Source organism: Equus quagga, chromosome 16 (assembly GCF_021613505.1).
Source record: "Equus quagga isolate Etosha38 chromosome 16, UCLA_HA_Equagga_1.0, whole genome shotgun sequence".
NCBI lineage: Eukaryota > Metazoa > Chordata > Mammalia > Perissodactyla > Equidae > Equus > Equus quagga.
The window spans coordinates 35,938,125-35,962,945 of NC_060282.1; the positions used below are offsets into that span (position 1 = coordinate 35,938,125).

The 24,821-nt window shown below is 34.5% G+C and overlaps 1 protein-coding gene across 4 annotated transcripts in view; it reads left to right on the top strand.

Moving 5' to 3' along the window:
* RRM2B (ribonucleotide reductase regulatory TP53 inducible subunit M2B) overlaps nucleotides 1-24,821 on the top strand; it is a 35,283-nt gene that overhangs the window by 9,834 nt on the left and 628 nt on the right. For all 4 annotated transcript variants that reach the window (XM_046641608.1, XM_046641609.1, XM_046641611.1 and 1 more), the window contains 7 exons: nucleotides 448-603; nucleotides 2,174-2,290; nucleotides 3,074-3,207; nucleotides 3,640-3,734; nucleotides 8,429-8,562; nucleotides 19,585-19,689; nucleotides 21,082-21,195. In XM_046641608.1, coding sequence (XP_046497564.1) covers nucleotides 448-603; nucleotides 2,174-2,290; nucleotides 3,074-3,207; nucleotides 3,640-3,734; nucleotides 8,429-8,562; nucleotides 19,585-19,689; nucleotides 21,082-21,195 — 855 coding nt within the window. The remainder of the gene's footprint in view (nucleotides 1-447; nucleotides 604-2,173; nucleotides 2,291-3,073; nucleotides 3,208-3,639; nucleotides 3,735-8,428; nucleotides 8,563-19,584; nucleotides 19,690-21,081; nucleotides 21,196-24,821) is intronic.

Sequence of the window (24,821 nt, forward strand, 5' to 3'; positions counted from 1 at the left end):
TAGCTTATAACAGTAGCCTGTTTGTGCCAACATTCTATCTCTGAGAGAGGTGCCAAAGGGATATTTTGTCTACAAACTTAGCAGTTTGCCCACCATGACATTTATGGGTCTAGTTTTATGCTTATCTTCAAAGTAGCAATAATATTTTTGGGTGCTTATTATGTACCAGGCTCTGTTTAAAGTGCTTGTAATCATCAAAATTAACCCATGAGGTAGGTATTATTTTACTGGTGAGGAAACCGAGGCTCAGAGAAGTTAAGCAGCTTCCTGCAGTCACACAACTAACCAAACACCATTAACCTGCTACCACATGACAGTAAGGATTCAACCCAGGCAGACTGGCTCCCAAGCCTATGCTGTGTCTCGAATGCTCCCAGATGTATATTTAGATATGAATAAAGGGGAAATGTCTACACAAAATGGGTGTTTGTACTTTATTTTTCAAAGAGATTATCATCAGATACCAACGAAAATGAAGCGAAGTCAAATGAAGAGCCTCTCCTGAGAAAGAGTTCTCGCCGATTTGTCATCTTTCCAATCCAGTACCCCGATATTTGGAAAATGTATAAACAGGCACAGGCATCCTTCTGGACAGCGGAAGAGGTAAGTGGCATCACTTTCATCAGCATTCGTGTTCTATGGTACAGTGTTCACGTATTCTGTTAGAGGACATTGAAAAGTTTTAACTTTTTTGTAAGATGCGTTGAATAAGATCAGTTGTATAAGGTAAAGTTTGAAATTACTGAGACTAAATACAGAGTTCTCCATTGTTTTGTGTTTAGACTACTGTCTATAAACGCTTTTCTTGCTGCAAAAATGTCATTCAGTCAGCCAGATTTTTACTAACAATATGTTTTAGAACATTTTCTATTTTTAAACAGCTTTTTGGTTTGCTATGACCAAATAACACTACTCTTTACTTATGGTCAGCAGAATGAATAAAGTTGCATTTATAGCCAAAAAAAAATGAGAGTGAAAGTCTTTGGCACCCTGCTTTCAATTGAGAGACTTACCTGATTATACAGAATGGAGCTGTCACACAAAGAGGGACCACCCAAACAGTGCACTTACTTCTGAGCTGCCAGCTGGAATTCACAGTGTTCCTCCCTTCTGACTCTGCCCTCAGACACATCTAACCTGGCACAACCGCCCGGCAGACAGCATTGTGGTAGAAGCCTTTCTGTTAGTTTGGCGTTTTCCACCTAGGAAATGAATTGAACACAGCAAATTACGAAATACTTGCTAGTTTGGTAAGGACAGTTGGTCATGCAAATGGTTACTCTGTAGTCCAGCTGAACACACAAGTAGTCATTCTCTTCATCTTTGAATATGATGGGTAATACCTACACAGCACTCTTGCTCTGTGTGTGTGTGTGTGTGTGTGTGTATTTATCTATAAAGATACATATATCTATTTGGATAGATATATTTGAATCTGTCTATTTACCTATTTTTTTGGAGACTGATTCTATACATGTAAACCCATGCTGTTAAGAATGCAGGCTCTGGAGCTAGACTACCTAGGTACAAATCTTGGCTCTACCACTTACTAGCTATAAAACTAGTAAAGTTGCTTAACCTCTCTGTGTATCCTCATCGGTAAATTGGGCTAATAGAATCTGGTTCATTGGGTTGTTATGTTGATTAATGAGATAAATCTCCTTAATGAGATTAATGCAATGTTTAGAATGTTACTTGGCACATGATAAGCACTAAATAAATGTATTTAGAATGGAGGAGATTTACACTAAAAATCAGAAAGCACCAATTTTTGTAGCTTCTATTATACTAATTTTACCCACTTACCCATCTTTGTTATATTGTATTGTTATATTGTTAACATCTTTGTTAAATTATAGTTAATATATAGAGCAAAAAACCAAAACAAAACAAAAATCTAGTATTTTAAAATTGGGTCATAGTGCTTGGCACACCTGAATGTCCCTAACTGTCTGTGGTTTTTAGAAAGTTTTTTGTTAGACATGGGTAAGAGAACAAATGGAATACACAGGTGGCTTTTTCATTCATCATGTTAAAAAGGTACTCACAATACTTGGGTTTCTTGAAATTCACTTGAAAATTACTTGTATCTTTTAGCAAACATAATATATGTTGTACTATGACTAAGAGAATTTAACTCCAAGTTAAAATTTTGAAAATCTTTTTATTTCAGGTTGACTTATCCAAGGATCTCCCTCATTGGAACAAGCTTACATCAGATGAGAAGTATTTTATCTCTCATGTCTTAGCCTTTTTTGCAGCCAGTGATGGAATTGTGAATGAAAATTTGGTAAGATTTTTGTTTTATTTTACTTTTTTTCTCATTCAGCAGTTAAATGATGATAATGGCGGTAAGATAATTAGACTGAGCCTGAAAAATGATATCTAAGAAGTGAACTAGATGAAGCTTAACTCTTGAAAATGTCTTTCTGATGAAGTATCAGAGGAAAGGATAGACTTCTTTCATTTGACCAGTAAATATCATGAAATCGAGCATATTGTACCAATCAAAACTACTTACAGTGCATAAATGTGAGTTGGATTTTTACCCTTAGATAGTGATCCTAATAGAGAACCTGCACCTTAATAACTCTTCTGGAGTTCTGTAATAGAGCGCTGCATTCTGGCTCCCCATTTTTATACTTGCATTCTGGTTGGCCAGGAGGCGTGCTTTCTTGTTAAAGAGAATAGAAATATACAAACTTTCATCATGAATTTGTAGGGGCTTCAATAGGTCTACTGTCTACTGTTGGAAAATAAAAATGACTTGAGGTTAATCTTGCAAAGCAAAATTATTTTTGGTAGATGTTCTAAAATTTACTTGGCTACATAGACAGTATCTCCACCTAACAGGTCAATTTATTTAATTGCTTAAGAATATATTATGCAAGTAACTTATTGTAGAGGATTGATGGATAAACCGTACTGCTTTCAATAGCCCATATGGTCTTTCTGACTTGTTTGTGGCATGACAGGCAATTTTTAAGTGATAATTATGATGTCCAGGTTCTGATTTGCAGTGTTTACTGAGAGGCCACAGAATTGGATGTGTTTGTTTCCCTTATTTTCTTAGGTGGAGCGCTTTAGTCAGGAGGTGCAGGTTCCAGAGGCTCGCTGTTTCTATGGCTTCCAAATTCTCATCGAGAATGTTCACTCAGAGATGTACAGTTTGCTAATAGACACTTACATCAGAGATCCCAAGAAAAGGTATTACTGCTGGGATTTTATTTACAAAGCTTTATCCTATTGCTTGGTTATGTTAAGAGCAGAATTTATGCCAAAACTAAATGTTAGGGAAATATTCAAATATGGAAGTTTAGGAGTATAATATTTTCTATTGGTTAATAATGTGTTGGGTTAAAAAAAAAGCTTGTATAGAACCTGTTAATCTCTGGAGCTCATTCTGTTTAGCAATTGAATATTTGAATTTAGTCAATTTAGTTTCAAACTAGATCCAAACCACTAATTTGAGTTTTATTTTCGTTTCTATATTTTATGGACATGAAAAATACAGAAAAACTACAGCTCTAGTAGCATACCTTAGAGGTGCAATTATTTCTCTGATTAACCTATGAAAATTTGTTCTAATTAAGAAAAACAAGTGAATAACTTTGCCATTAATTCTTTTGTTTTTTTCAGGGAATTTTTATTTAATGCAATTGAAACAATGCCATATGTTAAGAAAAAAGCAGATTGGGCCTTGCAATGGATAGCAGATAGAAAGTCTACTTTTGGTATGTAGCTTTAATTTATATATGATCAAGTTTGCCTCGGGTGATAGAACATTATTTTACGGGGTATGACTATCCAGTACTAATCAAAGGCACGGAATGGAAAAGGAGTACAACTGTCTCAATATGCATCTTTAGTAGAATCATTATTTCTAATAATTAACTAGAAACCAGTGATAAAATAAGCTAAAGCTTTTATCTATTCTGTTTAATAAGTTGAAAGTTGAAATGTTAAGGTGTCAGTGCATAATTACAGGTAAATAGGAGTCAGTCACATAGAATCTGACAAGTGTATTATGGCAATCCAAAATTTATGTCTGCTTTCAGGAATATTTATTTTAAGGATTTAAAGCAAGTCAAAGTCTTTACATTTTTCATTGAACAAATATGTAGTTTCTGAAAAACTAAAAATTAGTGTGCTCAACTAGAGCAAGAAACAGTTTGCAATAATAGGCTTATTTTTCACAGATAATAAGTTAATTGCAAACACCCTTATGGATGAGTTGAGGTCCAGTAACATTTTTTTAAGGAAGTGATTAACATTGTATAATATACACAGTTGTTCAATAAGTGTCTTTAAATCTAATAAAATATTCAGATATTTTATTTGAATACCTCTAAGTACCTGTCTCCTTCTTATCTGTTTCATAATTGGTGGTCTTTAGTTTCTGCTTTTATTCATTATTTAGGGAAATCAGGTCTCAAAATTTTTGGTCTCAAGACTCCTTTGCACTCTTAAAAATTATTGAGGACTGCAAAGTGCTTTTGTTTGTGTGGGTTATTGATATTTCCGTATTAGAAATTAAAAACCAAGAAACTTAAAAATATTATTAATGCATTTTAAAATAATGGTAGTACTGATTTTATTTTAACATAAATAACATATATTTATGAAAAAACACTATATTTTCCAAAACAATTAATGAGAAGAAGGGCATAGTTTTGCATTTTTGCAAATCTCTTTCATATCTGGCTTAATGGAAGTCAGCTGGATTATATCTGCTTCTGCATTCAGTTTGTTGCAGAATTGTTGTTTTAGTTGAAGTATACAAAGAAAATCCACCTTCATTCAGATATGTTGTTAGAAAAGGGAGGAGCATTTTCTGAGGCTTTTCAGATTATTGTGGATATGTCACACTGCCTCTGGAAAACACCACTGTACACTCATGAGAGAATGATAGTTAAAAAGATAAATAGTGCCTTAGTGTTATTATGAAAATAGTTTTGACCTCACAGACCTCCTGGGTCTGTGGATCTCCAGGGACACCTGGATAACCCATCGAGAACCAGTGATGTAATGTAAGATATGGGCAAGCATGTAATATATCAAGGAAGAAACAGATATGTTTGCATTGCCTTTGGTTCATTTTCAGAATGAGAAAAGCTGTGGTTCTCAATGTGCATAAAAATCAGCCTAGAATTTGTGGAAAAACTCTGCAGAATCGTAGTCCTCACCAGAGAGTGATTTAGGAGGCGCAGGTGGGACTGAGAAATCTGCGTTTGATACCCAGCTGATTCCCTCACAAGTGGTTTGAGAAGCACACTTTGAGAAATATTGGCTTTATGGAAAAAAGAAGAGAAATATCAAGGTGTTCAATATGCGCTGAAAATATTAGTATGGATGGGTACTGATGGAAAATGATGAACAGGCTCACAGAAAGCATGTATTTCATGATACTGCCAAAGAGAGTAACCTAGATGTAGAGAAAATAGAGGAGGGTGGCAGTAGGCATGCAACAACATCAGGGGCTCCAGTTAAATTCTCCGTGTTTCTTACTCAAGGTAAACCCCATTTAGGGTTCTGACTCAGGGTCTCAGAGGAAAAAACATGGTCTAAAACAGTGTAGGGGGGAGTGGAATGGGTGGTGGGAAAGGGAAAAAGTGAAGAGCACATTGGTGGCTTTCCTCTTTGGGAGTGGAGCTAAAAGACAATAACATGAACTACTGTCTAGCTTGGCAGCACACTTGTACATCCATTTAACCAGCTGGGGAAGTGCAGTTTTGTGAACTAATTGTGCCACCTGCACTATTAGTAGCTTTAGGTTGACAAAGGCAGCTCTTTCATCTGGCTTAGGGCCTTGCCAAGCACTCTTAGTGACCTTGGTGACTTCTGCACCGATTAGAGCCCAGTACAGCAACTGTTCTTGCCTTACATCCAGACTCCTCTAATCCTTTACTTTTCGTTAAAAAGAACCTAAGAATACTCCTTAAAAAATATCTTCAGGGGCCGGCTCCGTGGCCGAGTGGTTAAGTTCGCGTGCTCCGCTGCGGCAGCCCAGGGTTCAGATCCTGGGCGCGGACATGGCACCGCTCGTCAGGCCACGTTGAGGCGGCGTCCCACATCCCACAACTAGAAGGACCTGCAACTAAGATATACAACTGTGTACGGGTTGTGGGGGGGGGCGGTTTGGGGAGATTAAGCAGAAAAAAAAAAAAGGTTTGGCAAGAGTTGTTAGCCCAGGCGCCAATCCTTAAAAAAAAAAAAAGGAAGATTGGCAACAGTTGTTAGCCCAGGTGCCAATCTTTAAAAAAAAATCATCAGATTGTTTGAAAGTTGATGTGTTTTAAGGAGATTCAATTCCTGTAGAGCTAAAAATTCCTAGTTAAATATCTGCTTAGTTTAAAAAATATCTTTAAAGAATTTTATAACATTAAGTATATAGATTCAAGCTTAATATGTGTAATGAAGTTACATGTCAAACCTCAAAAAAGTATTAGTTAACAGTCTTACTGCATTGCATCATAGAGGTCAGTTGTATCTAAAAAATACATCCTACGTTTCCATCTCTAAGACAAATCATGGAATCTTCACATTCATTATGGCTTTTAGAAGAAATGTTTTGGAAGTCTCTTTTTAGTTCTCATCTATTCTCTAAAATTTGTAAAATTTAACCCTTATAATCCATGAATCCTCTCCAAAAAAGAATAGCCTTCTATAACTATTTGTTATGATTTTCATTTTTTAGCATTCATGAGAATGCATAGAACAGTTAAAATAACAATTTTCCTCTTATTCACAATGTTTGTATTAAGTTATAGTCTAGTTCCCTTACAGATAAATGTCCACATGACGTCACCTTTATGTCAATTAAAAATGTATCAATTATAACTATCCACTATCTTATTAGTAGTAAGATGAAATATATAGTAATCTATAGTTAACCTAATGACAAATCTCCATCTTAAAACAAATATAACTAAATAGTCTAAAGAGCCATTTTTGTTTTCACGAGAGTAAGCAGAACTAAGTTATTATTATTATATTTTAATACTTAGCATATACTACACTAAAGATTCTTCTCTTGCTAATTCCTTCATACAGTATGTACTCAGTAAGTGCTTATTTAATTTCTATTTCTTCTGTCATTTTTTTCAAAGTGACTTTTTAAATTGTGTTTATAAAAATAAAATCCTATAGAAGTTTTTCTGATGTTTTGGCCTATTAATAGACAAGTATTTGATACAATTGATCTGTCTGGCTTGGTTTGTTTAAGATAATCAAGGAAAAGACCAAGGACGAACCAGAGCACTATTTAAGGGCAGCCAGAAATATTTAAATTTAGTTGACTTTCGTTTTGAAATTTATATAATTACTTTTGTTCTGGAAGTTATAAATATTTATTCAGTTTCAGCATCAAATTTTGGCAATTTCTATGGAATGGATTGTAATGTCTTTTATCATCTAGTGCTTTTATAGTTTCCATAGATTCAGTTCAGGACACATTTATTAAACCCCTGCCACTGCGTTTGGTACTGGGACAAGTACTGGGATACAAACTACGATGTCATCTATGAGACAGGTCTGTAGTTGGTTCAAGCACGCAGCTGCCTTTATCTCACAGTCTTGTGGAACGAGCCTTTCTCCCTAGACAGACATATATATGAATATTTCTCCTGAGCGTGTGCAATGTGGTATAAGGGGCTGGCGAATGATCTTCTTTTGGGTGAGACCTATAATCATCCCCAGGAATAGTGTTACAAATATGATGTCACTATAGAGGTTTTAGGAGATGGGCTTCTGCAAAGTCCTTGAGTAACAGTGAGTAGCCTTTGAAATTGGGCCTTATAGGTTTAGCAGAAGACAGTATTTTTGCTTAAATGGGATATTTTATCCAATAGATATGTTTATTATTGTCAGCTGGATTTATCTATTTTTTTAAATTGCAGGTACATGGCAATGTTTTTTGAAATGTTTACTGCTAATCTGTAAGATACCTTAAATTTCTAAAAATATAAACCTCAGTAACCTCCCCTCTTCTGACCAAAAGGAGGGAGACGTTTGTGATAAAATCTGTCTTCTGTTTTCTACTCCAGTACACACACATACGTATGTGCACATATTGCACTCACACGCGTGTACCTGTGCTCACAGGCATGTGTGGTGCACAGAGAAATCACCTCTTTTTTTGGGTATGGAAAGCTCTCCTTTGTCCAGATACCAAGACACTCATAGGAATCCAGTGTCTGGCATAGGATTTGAAGTAGACATGCGTTTCTATTCTAGTAGGTAGAGGTGGTGAATTTCTTCCTCTGAAGACCCTTGGCTATGGCACTAACTTGTTGATTTTGTTTTTTGGCAAAATAGTTGTGGTATTGTTATAAAAAATACGTGTAAAATATATATTATGTATATGTAAGCTTGAAAATGTCTGCAGTATATGATATTTCAGAAAGTGAAACTATTTTATGTCTCCTAGGGGAAAGGGTGGTGGCCTTTGCTGCTGTAGAAGGAATTTTCTTCTCGGGATCTTTTGCTGCTATATTCTGGCTAAAGAAAAGAGGTCTTATGCCTGGACTCACTTTTTCCAATGAACTCATCAGCAGAGATGAAGTAAGGAATGAAGAATTCTTCTAGTTATATTTGTATTCATATTTGGTGTTCATTTATTTTTCTTTCCCTTGGAAAATGCTTATGATGACAAAAGTATCCTGCTAGTTAAAAGAAAATAGGAAATCGTTTCTTCCTTGGCTTTTAAGATGCTGTATTTTCCCCCTACCTCTTACTGTTCCTCCTCAGTCTCCTCTGCTCATCCTTAAATATCGTTGTACTCCTGGGTTCCCACCTTGTCCTCTCTCTTCACTGTACATGACCTCCTGGCTGATCTTGTTAATTCTCATGGAATCAGCTATCATCTGGATGCTCATAACAACTAAAACTTTATCTTTAACCCAGATATTCTTTCCTGAGCTCCAAACCCATGTATTCAAGTGCATGTTAGACGTTTTTCTCTTGGAAGGCTCCACAAATATCTCAAACCTAATATTTCAGAAATCGAATTCATCATCTTTCTCCCAAAATTTGTTCTTCCTTCTGTTTGCTCTTTCTCATTGAGTGGTGCTACCTTCTATCCAATCATCAAAATTTGAAATTTGGGAGTCATTTTAGTTTTCTTCTTTTCTTTTTCAGCCACATCTAATCAATAATTAAGTTTTTTCTTTTTAATTGAGCTAACATTGGTTTATAACATTATATCAGTTTCATGTGTACCACATTATAATTTGACTTCTGTATACACTACAGCATGCTCACCACCGAAATCTGGTTTTCCTCCATCCGCCCAAAATTGATCCCTTTTACCCATTTTACCCTCCTCCCACCCCCTCTTTCCCTCTGGTAACCACCAACCTGTTCTTTGTATCTGTGTGTTTGTTTTTGGTTTGTTTTTTTTGTTCATTTATTTTGGGTGGTTTTTTTTTTTTTTGGTATATTCCACATATGAGGGAAATCATACAATATTTGTCTTTCTCTTTCTGACTTGTTTCACTTAGCATAGTACCCTCAAGGTCCATCCATGTTGTTGCAAATGGCAAGATTTCACCTTTTTTGTTATGACTGAGTAGTATTGTGTATATATACCACATCTTCTTTATCCATTCATCCATCAATGGGCACTTAGGTTGTTTCCATATATTGGTTATTGTAAATAATGCTACAAGGAACATAGAGATGCAGGTATCTTTTCGAGTTAGTGTTTTCATATTCTTTGGATAAAAACCTGGAAGTGGAATTGCTGGATCTTATGGTAGTTATACTCTTAGTTTTTTAAGGAATCTCCATACTGTTATCCATATGGCTGCACCAGTTTACATTCCTGCCAACACTGTACAAGGGTTCCCTTTTCTCCATATCCTCTCCAACACTTGTTATTTCTTGTCTTTTTGATAATAGTCATTTTAATGGGCATGAAATGGTATTTCATTATGGTTTTGATTTGCATTTCCCTAATAATTAGTGATGTTGAACATCTTTTCATGTGCCTAATGGCCATCTGTATGTCTTCTTTGGAAATTGTCTATTCAGATCCTCTGTCCATTTTTTAATCAGGTTGTTTTTTTGTTGTTGAGTTGTATGAGTTCTTTATATATTTTGGATATTAACACCTTATCACATGTATGATTTGCAAATATCTTCTCCCATTCAGTAGGTTGTTTTTTCATTTTGTTGATGATTTCCTTTGCCATGCAGAAGCTTTTTAGTTTGATGTAGTCTCATTTGTTTATTTTTGCTTTTGTTTCCCTTCCCTGAGGAGACATATCCCAAAAGATACTGCTAAGACCAATGTCAAAGAGCATACTGCCAATGTTTTCTTGTAGGAGTTTTATGGTTTCAGGTCTTACATTTAAGTCTTTAATCCATTTTAAGTTAATTTTTGTGTATGATGTGAGATAGTGGTCTAGTTTCATTCTTTTGCATGTGGCTGTCTGGCTTTCCCAACACCACTTATTGAGGAAATTTCCTTTCTCCATTGTATGTTCTTGGCTCCTTTATTATAAATTAGTTATCCATAGGTGTGTGGGTTTATTTCTGGGCTCTCAATTCTGTTCCATTGATCTATGTGTCTGTTTTTCTGCCAATACCGTGCTGTTTTGATTACCATAGCTTTGTAGTATAATTTGAAATCAAGGAGTGTGATTTCTCCAGCTTTGTACTTTGTTCTGAGGATTGCTTTGGCTATTTGGAGGTCTTTTGTGGTTCCATAAGATTTTAGGTTTTTTTCCTTCTATTTCTGTAAATAATGTCATTGGGATTTTGATAGGGATTGCATTGAATCTGTAGATTGCTTTAGATAATATGGACATTTTAACAACGTTAATTCTTCCAATCCACGAGCACAGGGTATCTTTCCATTTCTTTGTGTCTTCAATTTCTTTAAAGAATGTCTTACAGTTTTCAGTGTACAGGTATTTCACCTCCTTGATTAAATTTATTCTTAGGTATTTTATTCTTTCTGTTATGATTATAAATGGGATTTAAAAAAAATTTTTCTTTCTACTAATTCATTGCTAGTGTATAGAAACACAACATATTTTTGTGTATTGATTTTGTACTCTGCATCTTTACTGTATTCATTTATTATTTCTAATAGTTTTTCGGTGGATTCTTTAGAGTTTCCTGTATGTAAAATCATGTCGTCTGCAAATAGTGACAGTTTTACTTCCTCCTTTCCAATTTGGATGCCTTTTATTTCTTTTTCTTGCCTAATTTCTCTGGCTAGGACTTCCAATACTATATTAAATAAGAGTGGTGAGAGTGGGCATCTTTGTCTTGTTTCTGATCTTAGAGGGATAGCTTTCAGTTTTTCACCATTGACTATGATATTAGCTTTGGGTTTGTCATATATGGCCTTTATTATGTTGAGGTACATTCCACCTATACCCATTTTATTGAGAATTTTTATCATAAATGCATGTTGAATCTTGTCAAATGATTTTTTTGCATCTATTGAGATGATAATAGGATTTTTATTCTTCATTTTGTTATGGGGGTTTATCACGTTGATTTATTTGTAGATGTCGAACCATCCCTGCATTCCTGGGATAAATGCCCCTTGTTCATGGTGTATGATTCTTTTAATATTTTGTTGTATTTGGTTTGCTAATATTTTGTTGATAATTTTTACGTTTATGTTCATCATAGATATTGGCCTGAAATTTTCTTTTTTTGTGTTCTCCTTGTCTGGCTTTGATATCAAGGTAATGTTGGCCCCATAAAATGAGTTAGGAAGTGTTCTCTCCTTTCAGTTTTTTGGAAGAGTTTGAGAAGGATAGGTATTAAATCTTCTTTGAATGTTTGGTGGAATTCACCAGTGAAGCCATCTGGTCTTGGACTTTTGTTTTTTGGGAGGTTTTGATTACTGATTCAATCTCCTTACCAGTGATCAGTCTATTCATATTTTTTATTTCTTCATGATTCAGTATTGGAAGATTGTATGATTCTAAGAATTCATCCATTTCTTCTAGGTTGTCCAATTTGTTGCTGTATAGCTGTTGATGGTAGTCTTTTATAATTCTTTGTACTACCATGTTATGCATTGTAACTTCTCTTTTGTTTCTGATTTTATTTATTTGAGCCTTCTGTCTTTTTCTTAGTGAGTCTAGCTAAAGGTTTGTCAATTTTATCTTTTCAAAGAACCAGCTCTTTGTTCCATTGATCTTTCATGTTGTCTTTTTAGTCTCTCTTTCATTTATTTTTGCTCGATTTTTATTATTTCCATCCTTCTACATCACTTTGGGCTTAGTTTGTTCTTTTTTCCTAGTTCCTTTATGTATAAGGTTAGATTGTTTGAGATTTTTCTTCTTTCTTGAGGTAGGCCTATATTGCTATAAACTTCCCTCTTAGTACTGCTTTTGCTGCCTCTCATAGATTTTGGCATGTCTTATTTTCGTTTTCATTTGTCTTCAGGTATTTTTTGATTTCTCTGTTGACCCAGTAGTTGTTCAGTAGGGTGTTCTTTAGTCTCCACATATTTGTGATTTTTTTCCAGCTTTCTTCTTGTAGTTAATTTCTAGTTTCAAACCATTGTGGTTAGAAAAGATGCTTGATGTTATTTCAGTCTTCTTAAATTTATTGAGACTTGTTTTGTTTCCCAGCATATTCCTTGAGAATGTTGCATGTGCACTTGCTTTTAGATGAAATGTTCTGTTTATATCTGTTAAGTCCATCTGGTCTAATGTTTCACTTAAGGCCAGTGTTTCCTTGTTGGCTTTCTGTCTGAATGCTCTATCCATTGATGTAAGTGGAGTGTTAAAGTCCCCTACTATTATTGTGTTGCTGTCAATTTCTCCCTTTAGGTCTGTTAATAATTGCTTTATATATTTTGGTGTTCCTATGTTAGGTGCACATATAGTAATAAATGTTATGTCTGCTTGATGGATTGTCCTCTTTATCATTATGTAATGCCTGTCTTTGTCTCGTGTTACCTTTTTTGGCTTGAAGTCTGTTTTATCTGACATGAGTCTGGCTTCACCCACTTTCTTTTGGCTGCCATTTGCTTGGAGTACCGTCTACCATCCCTTTAAATTTATGTTTGTCTTTAGAGCTGAGGTTAGTCTCCCAGAGCAGCAGATAGTTGGGTCTTATTTTTTAATTCATCTAGCCACTCTGTGCCTTTTTTTTTTCTTTTGCAGATGATTACCCCTGAGCTAACACCTGTGCCAGTCTTCCTCTATTTTGTATATGGGTTGCTGCCCCAGCATGGCTTGATGAGTAGTGTAGGTCCACCCCCAGGTCTGAACCCACAAACCTGGGCCATTGAAGCAGAGCATGCTGGACTTAACCACTGTGCCATGGGGCCAGCCCCACTGTGTCTTCTGACTGGTGAATTTTCATTTAGGGTGATTATTATTATATGAGGATTTAGTACTGCCATTTTATCTTTTGTTTTCTGCTTGCTCTATATCTTCATTGTTTCTTTTCTCTTGTGTTTCTATCTCCCATTTTAGTTTGGTGGTTTTCTATGATGTTTTTTCAGTTTCTTCTTCTTTTAATGTTTCATGTCTCTGCTCTAGATTTTTGTTTTGTGGTTACCATGAGGTTTGTATAAAATGTCTCATGGATGAAATAGTCCTTTTTCTGCTGATAACATCTTCATTTACCTATACAGGTTCTGTCCTTTTCCTCTTTCCATTTTATGATTTTGTGTCACAAATTATTCCTTTTTATGTTGTGAGTTTGTTACCAACTTGAAGTAGCTATAGTTGTTTTTAATTTTTTTCCCTTTAATCTTTATGCTGTAATTAAGTATTTAACAATCTATTCTGATATAGAGTTGCAATTTTCTGAATCTACTTGTCTATTTATCACATTACTCAAAGTTTTGTGTACTTTGCCTTTTCATTTCAGGTAGAACAGCTCCTTTCAACATTTCTTGTAAGGCAGTTCTAGTGATGATGAACTTCGTCTGCTTTTGTTTGTCCAGGAACCTTTATTTCTCCTTTATATCTGAAGGATAACTTTGCTGGCTAGAGTAATCTTGGCTGATAGTTTTTATCTTTCAATATATTGAGTATGTCATTCCACTGTCTCCTGGCCTTTAGAGTTTCTGCTGAGAAATCTGTTGATATCCTAATGGTGGTTCCTTTGTAGATTACTATCTTTTTTCCCCTGGCTGCCTTTAAAAGTCTTTCTCTATCATTGACATTTAACAGTTTTAATTTACTGTGTCTTGGAGAAAGTCTTTTTGCATTGAGATAATGAGGTGTTCTGTTAGCTTCATGGACTTGTGTATCCAGTTTCTTCCCCAGGTTTGGGAAGTTCTCAGCTGTTATTTCTTTAAATAAGCTCTCTGCTCCCTTTTCCTTCTCTTCTCCTTCTGGGATACCCAATATTCTTATGTTACCTTTTCTAATGGAGTCAGACAGTTCTTGTAGAATTTCTTTATTTTTTAAAAATCTTACTTCCCTCTCTTTTTCTACCTAAATTATTTCTAGGTTTCTATCTTCAAGCTTGTTAAGTCTCTCTTCCATATGGTCTGCTCTATTTCCAATGCTTTCTAATGCATTCTTCATCTCATTTGTTGAGCTCTTCAGCTCCAGAACTTCTGTTTGGTTCTTTTTTTTAGAATTTCAATCTTTTTGGTAAAGATTTCCTTCTGTTCATTAATTTTATTCCTGAGCTCATTGAACTGCCTTTCTGAGTTTTCTTGTAGTGCATTGAGTTCCTTCATGACAGCTATTTTGAATTCTCTATCAATTAGATTGCAATCATCCATGACTTTAAGTTTGGTTTCTGGAGAATTGTCATTTTCTTTTTTTGATAGTGTGTTACCATGGTTTTTCATAGTGTTTGCTGAGTTGTTTCATGGTTGCTTGTCTACCAGTGCATTTGAAATAGTGAACACTTTTCTTATTTAGGTAAAGCTTTGTTTACTTTGATTCTAACAATACATCAGGTTTGTAATTAGAGGCCTTTCTTTTGTTTTTCAGTAGGTGATGCTATAGCACAAGTTTTTGGTTTCTCTCACCTGAGCTGTCTCTGGCTATATTTGTGAATTGACACTTTCCACCCTCCACTGCCTCTGCGAGAGGTGTTGCTGGTGCCCTCTTCATCACTGCTTGTGCCTCTGGGGTCACTTGTATCTTGCTGCTGCTGGTGTTGCTAAGGTCTCTGGTATCACCACCGGGGATACCACAATGGTGGGCACCTCCGCTACATCTGGGGTCACCTGGGTCACCCACACTGCCATGGTGCGGGGAAGGAGAGTGTGGAGTGGGGGGAGCCAGGCTCTCAAGCACCTCTGCTGTGTCCAGGGTTGTTGAGTTACAGGTACCACTACCACAGGCAGGGAGGACAGAATTGCAGGTGCCAGCACGGCTGGAGGGATTGGGGTCACAGGCCCAGCACCCAGTGCTGCCCAGTGCCCTGTGGCTGGGGGCACTTCTGTGGCTGGGAGGCTGCAGTCATGTATACTGCCTCCCCTGCTGCTACCGGGTTCCCTAGAGCTGTGGCGTCAGTTGGGGGAGCTGTGATTGTGTGCACCACCTCTGCTTTCTCCCAATTCTGCCTCCTCTGTGTGTTCTAATCCACCCACCTTCAGATGTACAGATGTGTGGATCTTTGTGGTGTCCTGGTGTGTTGGGCAGAGGAACCTTTGAGTTATAGATGTTTTACTATCTGTAGATTGAAGGGGAGAGGCAAAGGGAATGTTTCATGCTACCATGATACTGACATCACCCTATAACTAAATCTTGTCTCTCTGCCTGTGATACCCTTTCTATCTTTCCTACCACTTTTTTTTTTTTTGGTCTGTTGATTACCTTCTCATGAGTTAAAACTCAAAACTTTCCTGACCCAATTAGGTAAAATTGACCACTCTTTCCTGTTCCTTAGAGTCCATAGCATGTAGTGTGCTTCTTGTCTCTCTCCTCTGCTAGACTCTAGGCTCCTTGAGTGCAGAAACCTTGTCTTATTTATCTTTCTTTTCTCAGTGTTTAGCCCATCACAGCTATTTGGTTCACATTTGACTACACTAATCCTGGCCCCTCAGCTTATTTCTGAGTGACCTTGTCAAGTCACTTAGCTTCTCCGAGCCTTAGTTTCTTCAATTATAAACCTCAACAGGGTTTTGTTAAAATACAATGAAACAGTATGTGTGAAAGTACTTTTATATGCCATAAAATGCTCCTTCTAATTACTTTTTGTTGATTCATGGCTTTAAATTTCCAATAATTTGTATTATAAATGTCATACATGATTATTATAGAGAATTAAGAGAATAAAATCTCTCAATCTCAACACACAGGGATAACCACTTTCAGTATTTCATTTTATTTCCTTCTAGACAGTTTTCTACATTTAAATCTATGTAGATGTATACAAACATCATATTTTGCAATTTGAGATATTTTGCTTTATTCATGTTTTTATGAGCTAAGATATTCTTTTTTCACTTAGAATTTTGTTAGCATTTTTCTATGACATTAAGTAGTTTTTGGAAACACTGGTTTTGTTAGATATATAATATTCTAATGAATGAATGTATTACCTATTTGACTATTCTATAATTAGAAATTAGGTTTTCTCCAGGTTGTTTGTTTAATTGTTTTGCTATAATGCAAAATGGATATAAACTTTGTCCCAATTTCATATTATTTTCCTGAGCTATATTCCCTAGAAGTAGAATTACTAGGTTTTAAGGTATGAACATTTTTAAAGATCATTCACACTTGTTTGCAGATTTCTTCCTAGAAATTTTATAGCAATTTGCAGCCCCATCTAGCAATATGTGAACATATCTTTTCTTCCCATACCCCCACCAGAATTTGGATTTATGTGTTAAATATATGACAAATTTGATAGGGGTAATGGTATCTCATTACTGGTTTTATTTGCATTTGTTTGATTATTACTTAGATTGAACCTTTTTTTCATAATGGTATTAGTCATTTGGTTCTTTTTCCTATATTTACCTATTCTTGTCTTTTGCCTTTATTTCTGTTGGTAAATATTCCTAGTACACAGTGACTGAGCTCTTTCAATAAGTATTTGTTTATTGAATTTGTTATGTTTATTGCATGAATATAGTATAAAATATGAACTTTGCTGTATTTATTGCAAATATTTTCCCAGTTTATCCTTTGCTTTTTAATTTTATTTGCTCTTTTAACATACAAAAGCCTGAAATTTATGTGATCCACTTCCAGAGATAAGTTAAATAATCACACATATTTTCTTCTTGGCTTTTTAACATTTAACTCTAATACAATTGAAATTTGTTTAGTATAAGTATAGAGCTCAGTATGAATATAGTATAGTATAGGATAAGTTAGAATTTAACTTAATTTTATTTCATCTAGTCTTGGGAAGTTTTTCCAATTCTATTTGTTAAGTAATCCTTCTCCATTGACTTGTGATGCCTTCTCTATTTATTAAGGTCTTAAGTCACTAAAATATGTTTCAGGACTATCTTTTATTTTTCATTAAACTACCTGTCAAATTTCATGCCATAACAAACTATTTTAATTATTGTAGTTTTTGATGTTTTGATAATTAGTGGGATAAATGTCATAACTTTCCTATTAAAAGTGTTCTTATAAGATTCTGCCTATCTATTCTTCCAGATTCTTTTTTTAATTGAAGTATATTTGATTTTAAATATTATATAAATTTAAGATGTGCAACATGTTAGTTTGATTTATATATAATAAATATATATAGTGGTTTGATTGCCCTTGTGATAATTAGCACCTCTATCATGTTATATAATTATCCTTTCTTTTTGGTAGTTGGACTAATTAAGTTCTAGTCTTAGATTAAATTTTTAACTAAGAATAATTCCATTGGGATTTTGATTGGAATTGCTTTAAACCTCAAAATTAATTTTATTCACTTATTGATTTAGCAATACGAGTGCCTACCTTTGATTGACTCATCTCTATAATAGGTAGCTAGCTGTCAGTTCTAATCGACACTTTCTTTAACACCTTCCAGCAGTTTATTTGAAACTCGGCCTTTGGCAATTTGAAATATCCTCTTGAGTCAAGTCTGGGGAAAATGTTTCACTAGTAAATCTTCTAAGATTAACTATTCAGAGAGATTTTTTTCTGATGGTTTCTTCTAGGAATGACAGCTTAACTAGGTGGGTAATCCTTGGACTACAACCTTTGATTTGAGTCTTTTTTTTTTTTATGAGGAAGATTTGCCCTGAGCTAACATCTATTGCCAATTGCCAATCTTCCTCTTTTTTTGCTTAAGGAAGATCAGCTCTGAGCTACCGTCTATGGCAGTCTTCCTCTATTTTGTATGTGGGTCCCCACCACAGTCTGGCTTACGTGGTTTAGGTCTGCGCCTGGATCCGAACCCATGAACCCGGGCTGCCAAAGCAGAGCATGCCAAACTTAACCACTATACCACGGGGCTGGCCCCTGAGTTGAGTCCCAGTCTTTCAATTGTCTTTGGGTTTTTGTTGATTTATTTTTTAAAACCTAAGCAAACTCTGATTTGTAATCTTTTAAAGTGTTCGTTTCTTCCTCCTCCTCCCCACTTGGTGGCTTACAAAATTATTTCTTTTTCTTTGCAGTTTAGAAATGTTAATTGACTCTGCCTTGGTGTCAGTCTCTAACTGTTAATTTTGTTTGGAACTCCATCATCTTTGTATATCTCTGGCCTCTTTCTCTTTTTTGTTTTGACTTTTTGAAATTTTGTTCTGTTGTTGTCAGCTTTATACCATCTGTTCTGGGTTTTGGGATCCTGATTATTATAGGTTGAATCTCCAAGCTCTGTTCTCCAATTATTTAAGATTCTATGCCATTTCTTGTATTTGCATAACCATTCTGTTCTCAAGATAGTTCACAAATTTATTTTCTTTGGTTGAGTTATCTGTAACGTCATTTCTGCTTTATACAGCTTCAAATGATACTCTTAATTCTTCAGTTTCTATTTTCTTGTACTGAATTCATTTTATCTTTAGCCATTTTTATTTAATATAAATGTTATCTTTTTGAAATCTCTTTGAGTTTCCCCTGTTCTTTAAATGCTTAGTATTATTTTTTAATCATTTCTTAAATTTTTTAGATGTTAAAAATGAATGAATTTTCATTTTGGCTCTTCTTTGTTTTCTTTTCTAAAATGCTTTTGCTTGCAGATTTTTTGTTTTTGTTAATCTTTCATGTTGATGAACTAAGATTTGCTGGCACTGAAACTTTCATTATAGGTTATTATACTTGGCATTTTTTTATATAGACTTTATTTTTTTATTTTATTTTTTGGGGGATGGGGCTTGAGGCATTTTTATTTACATACCAAAAGTCAGGGTGACTTTATTAGTACAGAAGATTTGGGAATATACATCCAAGGGAATTGACACTGGGTTATATCTTAAGAGCAAGATTTTAAGCCTGGGTGGAGCCACCACCAGATTTACTTTTTTTTTTTTCCTTTATGATAGTTTACATATAATTGGCATTTTAATGAGATTTGAAGGAAAGAAGTTCCTGGCCCTATTCATCCCTCTTCTGTCTTTCAGAAGTTCCATGTTGCATTCCTACAACCTATTTTATAGAATGCCTAACACATCACTGTGTGAAAATGGCTGATTAGATGTTCTTTGACAATGGTATTTTTCTTCTATTTTAGGGGCTTCACTGTGACTTTGCTTGCCTGATGTTTCAGTACTTAGTAAATAAGCCTTCGGAAGAAAGGGTCAGGGAGATCATTGTTAATGCTGTTGAAATTGAGCAGGTAAGCAGGGAAGTTTATGTGATTAGCACATCTCTTTCTCTAACATTTGTACATTGTATTAGGTTGACTCATATGAAGTGCCAGTTCGTAGGTCAAAACAAATATCAGCAATTTTACATGGTTGACCTGACAGTACCAATAGATGATGTATTGCAATTATTATGTCAGTTTATAATTTGGTTTATAAGTAAGAAGTATATATTAAGATTTTATGTATACTAAATTCTGTTTCAGGACTATTGTTCCTGTCTCATCGATCTGTCAAATTTCATGCCATAACAAACTATTTTAATTATTTTAGCTTTATATTTTAGATTTTTAGCTACTGGAGGGCAGTAATGGTTTCTTGTTTGTTTTGTATTCTCAAAAACCTAACGGAATCTAGCTTGAAGTGTGCACCAAATGTTTATAGAATGAATAAATAAATATGTTAGTGAATAGTAAACTTAATTTATAGCATATAAAGATCTCTGACTAGAAAGATCTTCATGCTCCACTTAGAATATATTTTTATCATTTGAAAGAACTGCAGTCATGCAGACAGAGATATGTTCTGAGAAACGTGTCATTAGGCGATTTTGTTGTTGTGTAAATGTCATAGAGTGTACTTACACAAACCTAGATGGTAGAGCCTACTTCCCACCTGGGCTTTATGGTACTAATCTTATGGGACTACTGTCATATATGCAGTCTGTCGTTGGCCAAAATGTCATTATGTGTTACATGATTGTAGTTTAAAAGTAAAATAAATTTTTTAACTTTTTTTTTAATACTGCACAATTTAGCAACCATTGTTTTCATAATGGGAGGGGAAAAGGCATAAAATGCATTTTAGTATCTTTAATCGTTTTGAGAACTAAATCCAAACAGTTAATGTGTTTTTATTTTTCCTCTATTAACGCTTTACCACTGTCTTTCAATATAGTTGGAGTTCATTTTATCTCCCAAAGCTCCAATCCATTTTTATTTCTTTTTCATTTTATTTGTTAATTGAGTTTTTTCTCTTTCCTAATTCCCTTCCATATTCATGTTCCTCACAGTGATTATCTTTGGATTTTCTAGATATTTCAGAACCAAGTATCTTGTTTTTCTATTGAAAAAGCATATGAATTCAGGTCCTACATGTGCTCCTTTTTAAAATACCAGTAATTTGGCAGTTTCCATTTATTTTGGCCATCTGAGAATGTGAAATAATGTGAATAGTAATACTCCCAAACATTTTTCAACAAATGGACATTGCCAGAGTGAAAGGATTTATCCTAGTGTACTTTCCTTGAACAAGATCACTGACTTAGAAGATTAATAAAAGTAAAACCTCCTTTTTATTTGGAAAATACCTACTTATGTATTGTTCTGTCTTTATACTTTATTCTGTTTTTCTTTATATCTCAGGAGTTTTTAACAGAAGCCTTGCCAGTTGACCTCATTGGAATGAATTGTGTTTTGATGAAACAGTATATTGAATTTGTAGCTGACAGATTACTTGTGGAACTTGGATTCTCAAAGGTAAGGTGTTTAATAATGTATTACTACAGGCTAAAATGTTATAGTTGAGGCCACTAAAATATTTCACTGAAAGCGTTTGTAACATACTAGGCTACTTTTAAAATGTCCATGACAGAGCCTTGTTTTGCGTGAACAAATTGGTTTTGCAAAATCCTTTGAAACTTAAAATGAAATTCATAATAGAAGTAGGAAGCTGATAAATTTTGGAACTAATAAGCTCAATAAATTACTTTGTAATAATTGAAGGTATTTATTTAATAGGATTATCTCTAAGTAATTGAATTTAACATGTGTGTATATGTTTAACCTCATATCAATCCCAATGTGTCTATGTTCTAATTTTTGGGTTAATTCTTTTAAGTAGGAAATAGTTATTAGGAAGACATTAGCTGTCATAATTTGACTCTTTGAACTCAGTTGTCTTTGAATTATTTCTGTCATTTTCTTTATCAGAGATAATGTATCTGAATTTCGTAAAGCGGTGTGCTTTTCACATGAGTTAACAGATGGAGGCTGCAGCCAGGCTACCTGGCTGTGAATCCCGGTTGCACCACTTTCCAGCCGTGTGATTGTAGGCAAGTTGTTTAACCTCCATCTCAGCTTCCTCATCCCTAAAATGGAGATAATGATAATACTTACCTCAAAGTATTATTGATGAATTGGTATACTTAAAGAACTTAAAATAGTGTCAGACATACAGTAAATGCGCTTTAAGTGGTCATGTTGTATTCGACATAAGTGGAACATTCACAGAATTTTACTGTGTACTATCCCATGGCAATTAAAAATGTATAGATTTTGATTTCTTAGCGAGGAAATGTAAGTTTAAATTGTGTTTCATGAGAAGCCTTATGAAATCCATGATGCTGGGGTAATCATTGCCTTTCTTGGTAATGCATTTATATTCTGATACCCACAGAAATACAGTAATGAAAGAGTCAGATGGGGCAAAGGTTTTTTGTAAGATAAACTACTTATATTTTATTATTTTAATTGCAAGATCCTCTCTATGTTTACTGATAATTAATGAGAGAAATCAAGGTTATAACTGTATTAATATGATCTCTTATGTTTATAAGCTGTGTAGTAAAAAAAAATTGTATTTGTTCCTAAATTATACCAATATGTTTGTTATAGGAAAATTAATTTGCTTTCTTATGCCTTGAAGTGAACTCACTGTCCTTTACCCACGGTCATATCCTCTCACCCACACAACCATGTTCTCCCACTTATTGGAAAATTATGAACCCCTGGGTCTGGTTTTCCCTTTGGGAACTTGCTGACTCTAGGTATATAAAGCATGCTTCCTAGAGAAGAAAATCTAAACATAGTATAAAACATCACTTTTCCAAAGTTCTTCAAAATATCTAGGTAAATTCTAAAAAGCAGAAGTTATATAGACCTCTTAGATTTTAAATTTGAAATTAACGGTAAAAGATTGCCCAGAAGTTCCATTATTTAGAAATTGAAAAGATACCCTTTAAAGTGAGATTGAGAATGAAAATATAAACTAGTAGAAAATATAAACTAAATGACAATAAGACTACTGTACATTAAAACTTGTAGAATGCAGCCAAACGGATCTTGAGAGGACTATGTATAGCCTTGAATGTGTATATTAAGAAAATAAGATAATTTCAAATACATGAACTAAACTTTGAACTCAAGGAACTAGAAAGAGAACTATTCTTATAATTGTAGTTTTTGGTGAAATAAGAGATTATTTAAATTAAGAAACGGTTGTCGTGTATGCAGAATTCTGAATAGGAGCCACATTAATGATGTTTTCCACTTTTAGTTTAGGATTAGTCCATAAATATTGAGTACTTCTATGTGTCAAAAATAAGCCACTTAATTTAGCCTGGTCTTAGTTGCTATGTCCATGCTATGAATGATTTGGATTAAAGTTTTTTGGAAGGCCCCCAGTTTTAAAATCCAGTGAATTTATGACTATTGGTCCACTTTTCTTTCCACTATACCTTGCTGTGTGTGATAGCTCAAATTTTCATTTCTTCCTAAACACACTGTTTCTGGCAGGCAGTTTCACAGAGCTCCACAACTCAACCATGTATGTCATCTGAGCTTTTATTAAAATATACGTATATTTTATAAAGTATATATATATATATAACATATATACATGATGTAAATCACAGAGCATGCAACTCACCTATAAAATGTCCAATTAATGGTTTTTAGTATATTCACAGAGTTGTACAACTATAACAGCAATCTGTTTTAGAACATTCTTATCACCCCACAAACTCTGTACCCATTAGCAATCAGTCACTTTCCTTTCTTTCCCCCATCCAGACTTTAGCCCTAGGCACCACTAATCTAATTTCTGTCTCTTTATATTTACCTATTCTGTATATCCCATTACATATAAATATAATCGTACAGTGTATGGTCTTTTGTGGCTGGATTCTTTCCTTAGAATAATGTTTTCAAGGTTCATTCATGTTGTAGCATGTATCAGTACTTTATTCCTTTTTATGGCCAGATAATATTTCATTGTATGGCTATACCAAATTTTATTTATCCATTTATTGGTTGATGACATTTGGATTTTTTTCCACTTCTTGGCTATTATGAATTATGTTGCTATGAACATTCATGTATAAGTTTTGTGTGGACATATGTTTTCATTTCTCTTGGATATATAGCTAGAAGTGAAATTGCTGGGTCATATAGTAACTCTGTTTTTTAATCATTAGAGGAACTACCAGACTGTTTTCTAAAGCAACTGTACCATTTTGCATTAACAGCAGCAGTGTATGAGGGTTCCAGTTTCTCCACATCCTCACCAACACTTGTTATGTCTTTTTTGTTACAGCAGTCCTAGTGGGTGTGAAATGGTATCTCATTATGGTCTTGATTTGCATTTCCCTAACGGATAATGACTTTAAGCATCTTTTCATGTGTTTATCAGCCTCTTGTCTTTAAAGAAATCTCTATTTGTCTATTCATATTCTTTGCCCATTTTTAATTGGATTATCTGAATCTATTCTTGTCTATGGTGTTTCTAATTCCTGCTGGAATACTCCTAAATTCAAAAATCCTCTTTTATTGCCCTCATGAATCATTGAAATGTCTCATAGTTTCCATCAAGCTGTATCTCCAAGTCTGCTTCTTAAGTTCAGAAGCAGTAAAAGAGCTTCTTGTCGACATATGTACCACTTTTTGTTTGAGACATCTATGAATAGTGCTTATTTTATTTGGAGTCAATATGGATGGCATTTATTCTGTCTTCCCTCATCATGGTCCCTTAACATCAATTTGCTGATTATCTATTCTCTTATGAACTAAAAAACGTATTTAGGTCCACAGGACATTGTTGGTAATTTAATATTTTGTAGTATCGTGTGCATGTGACTGACTAACGGTAATAATACCTGAGAAAAATGCCTATCATATCTATGGTGTGTTGGATCTCTCAAGCTGTGAAAATATTTTAATTTGGTTGGTATTAAATCTTTCATTTCCTGAAATAGTCTTTTTTTTTTCTTTCTACTTCTTAGAATACCAGAAATGCTAGTATAGTTTCCTGAGGAAGTTAGTAGGTAATCTCAGTCATCTTAAAATTTATCTGCCTCGAGTGTCTCCAGGACCTTAGGGAACAGTGT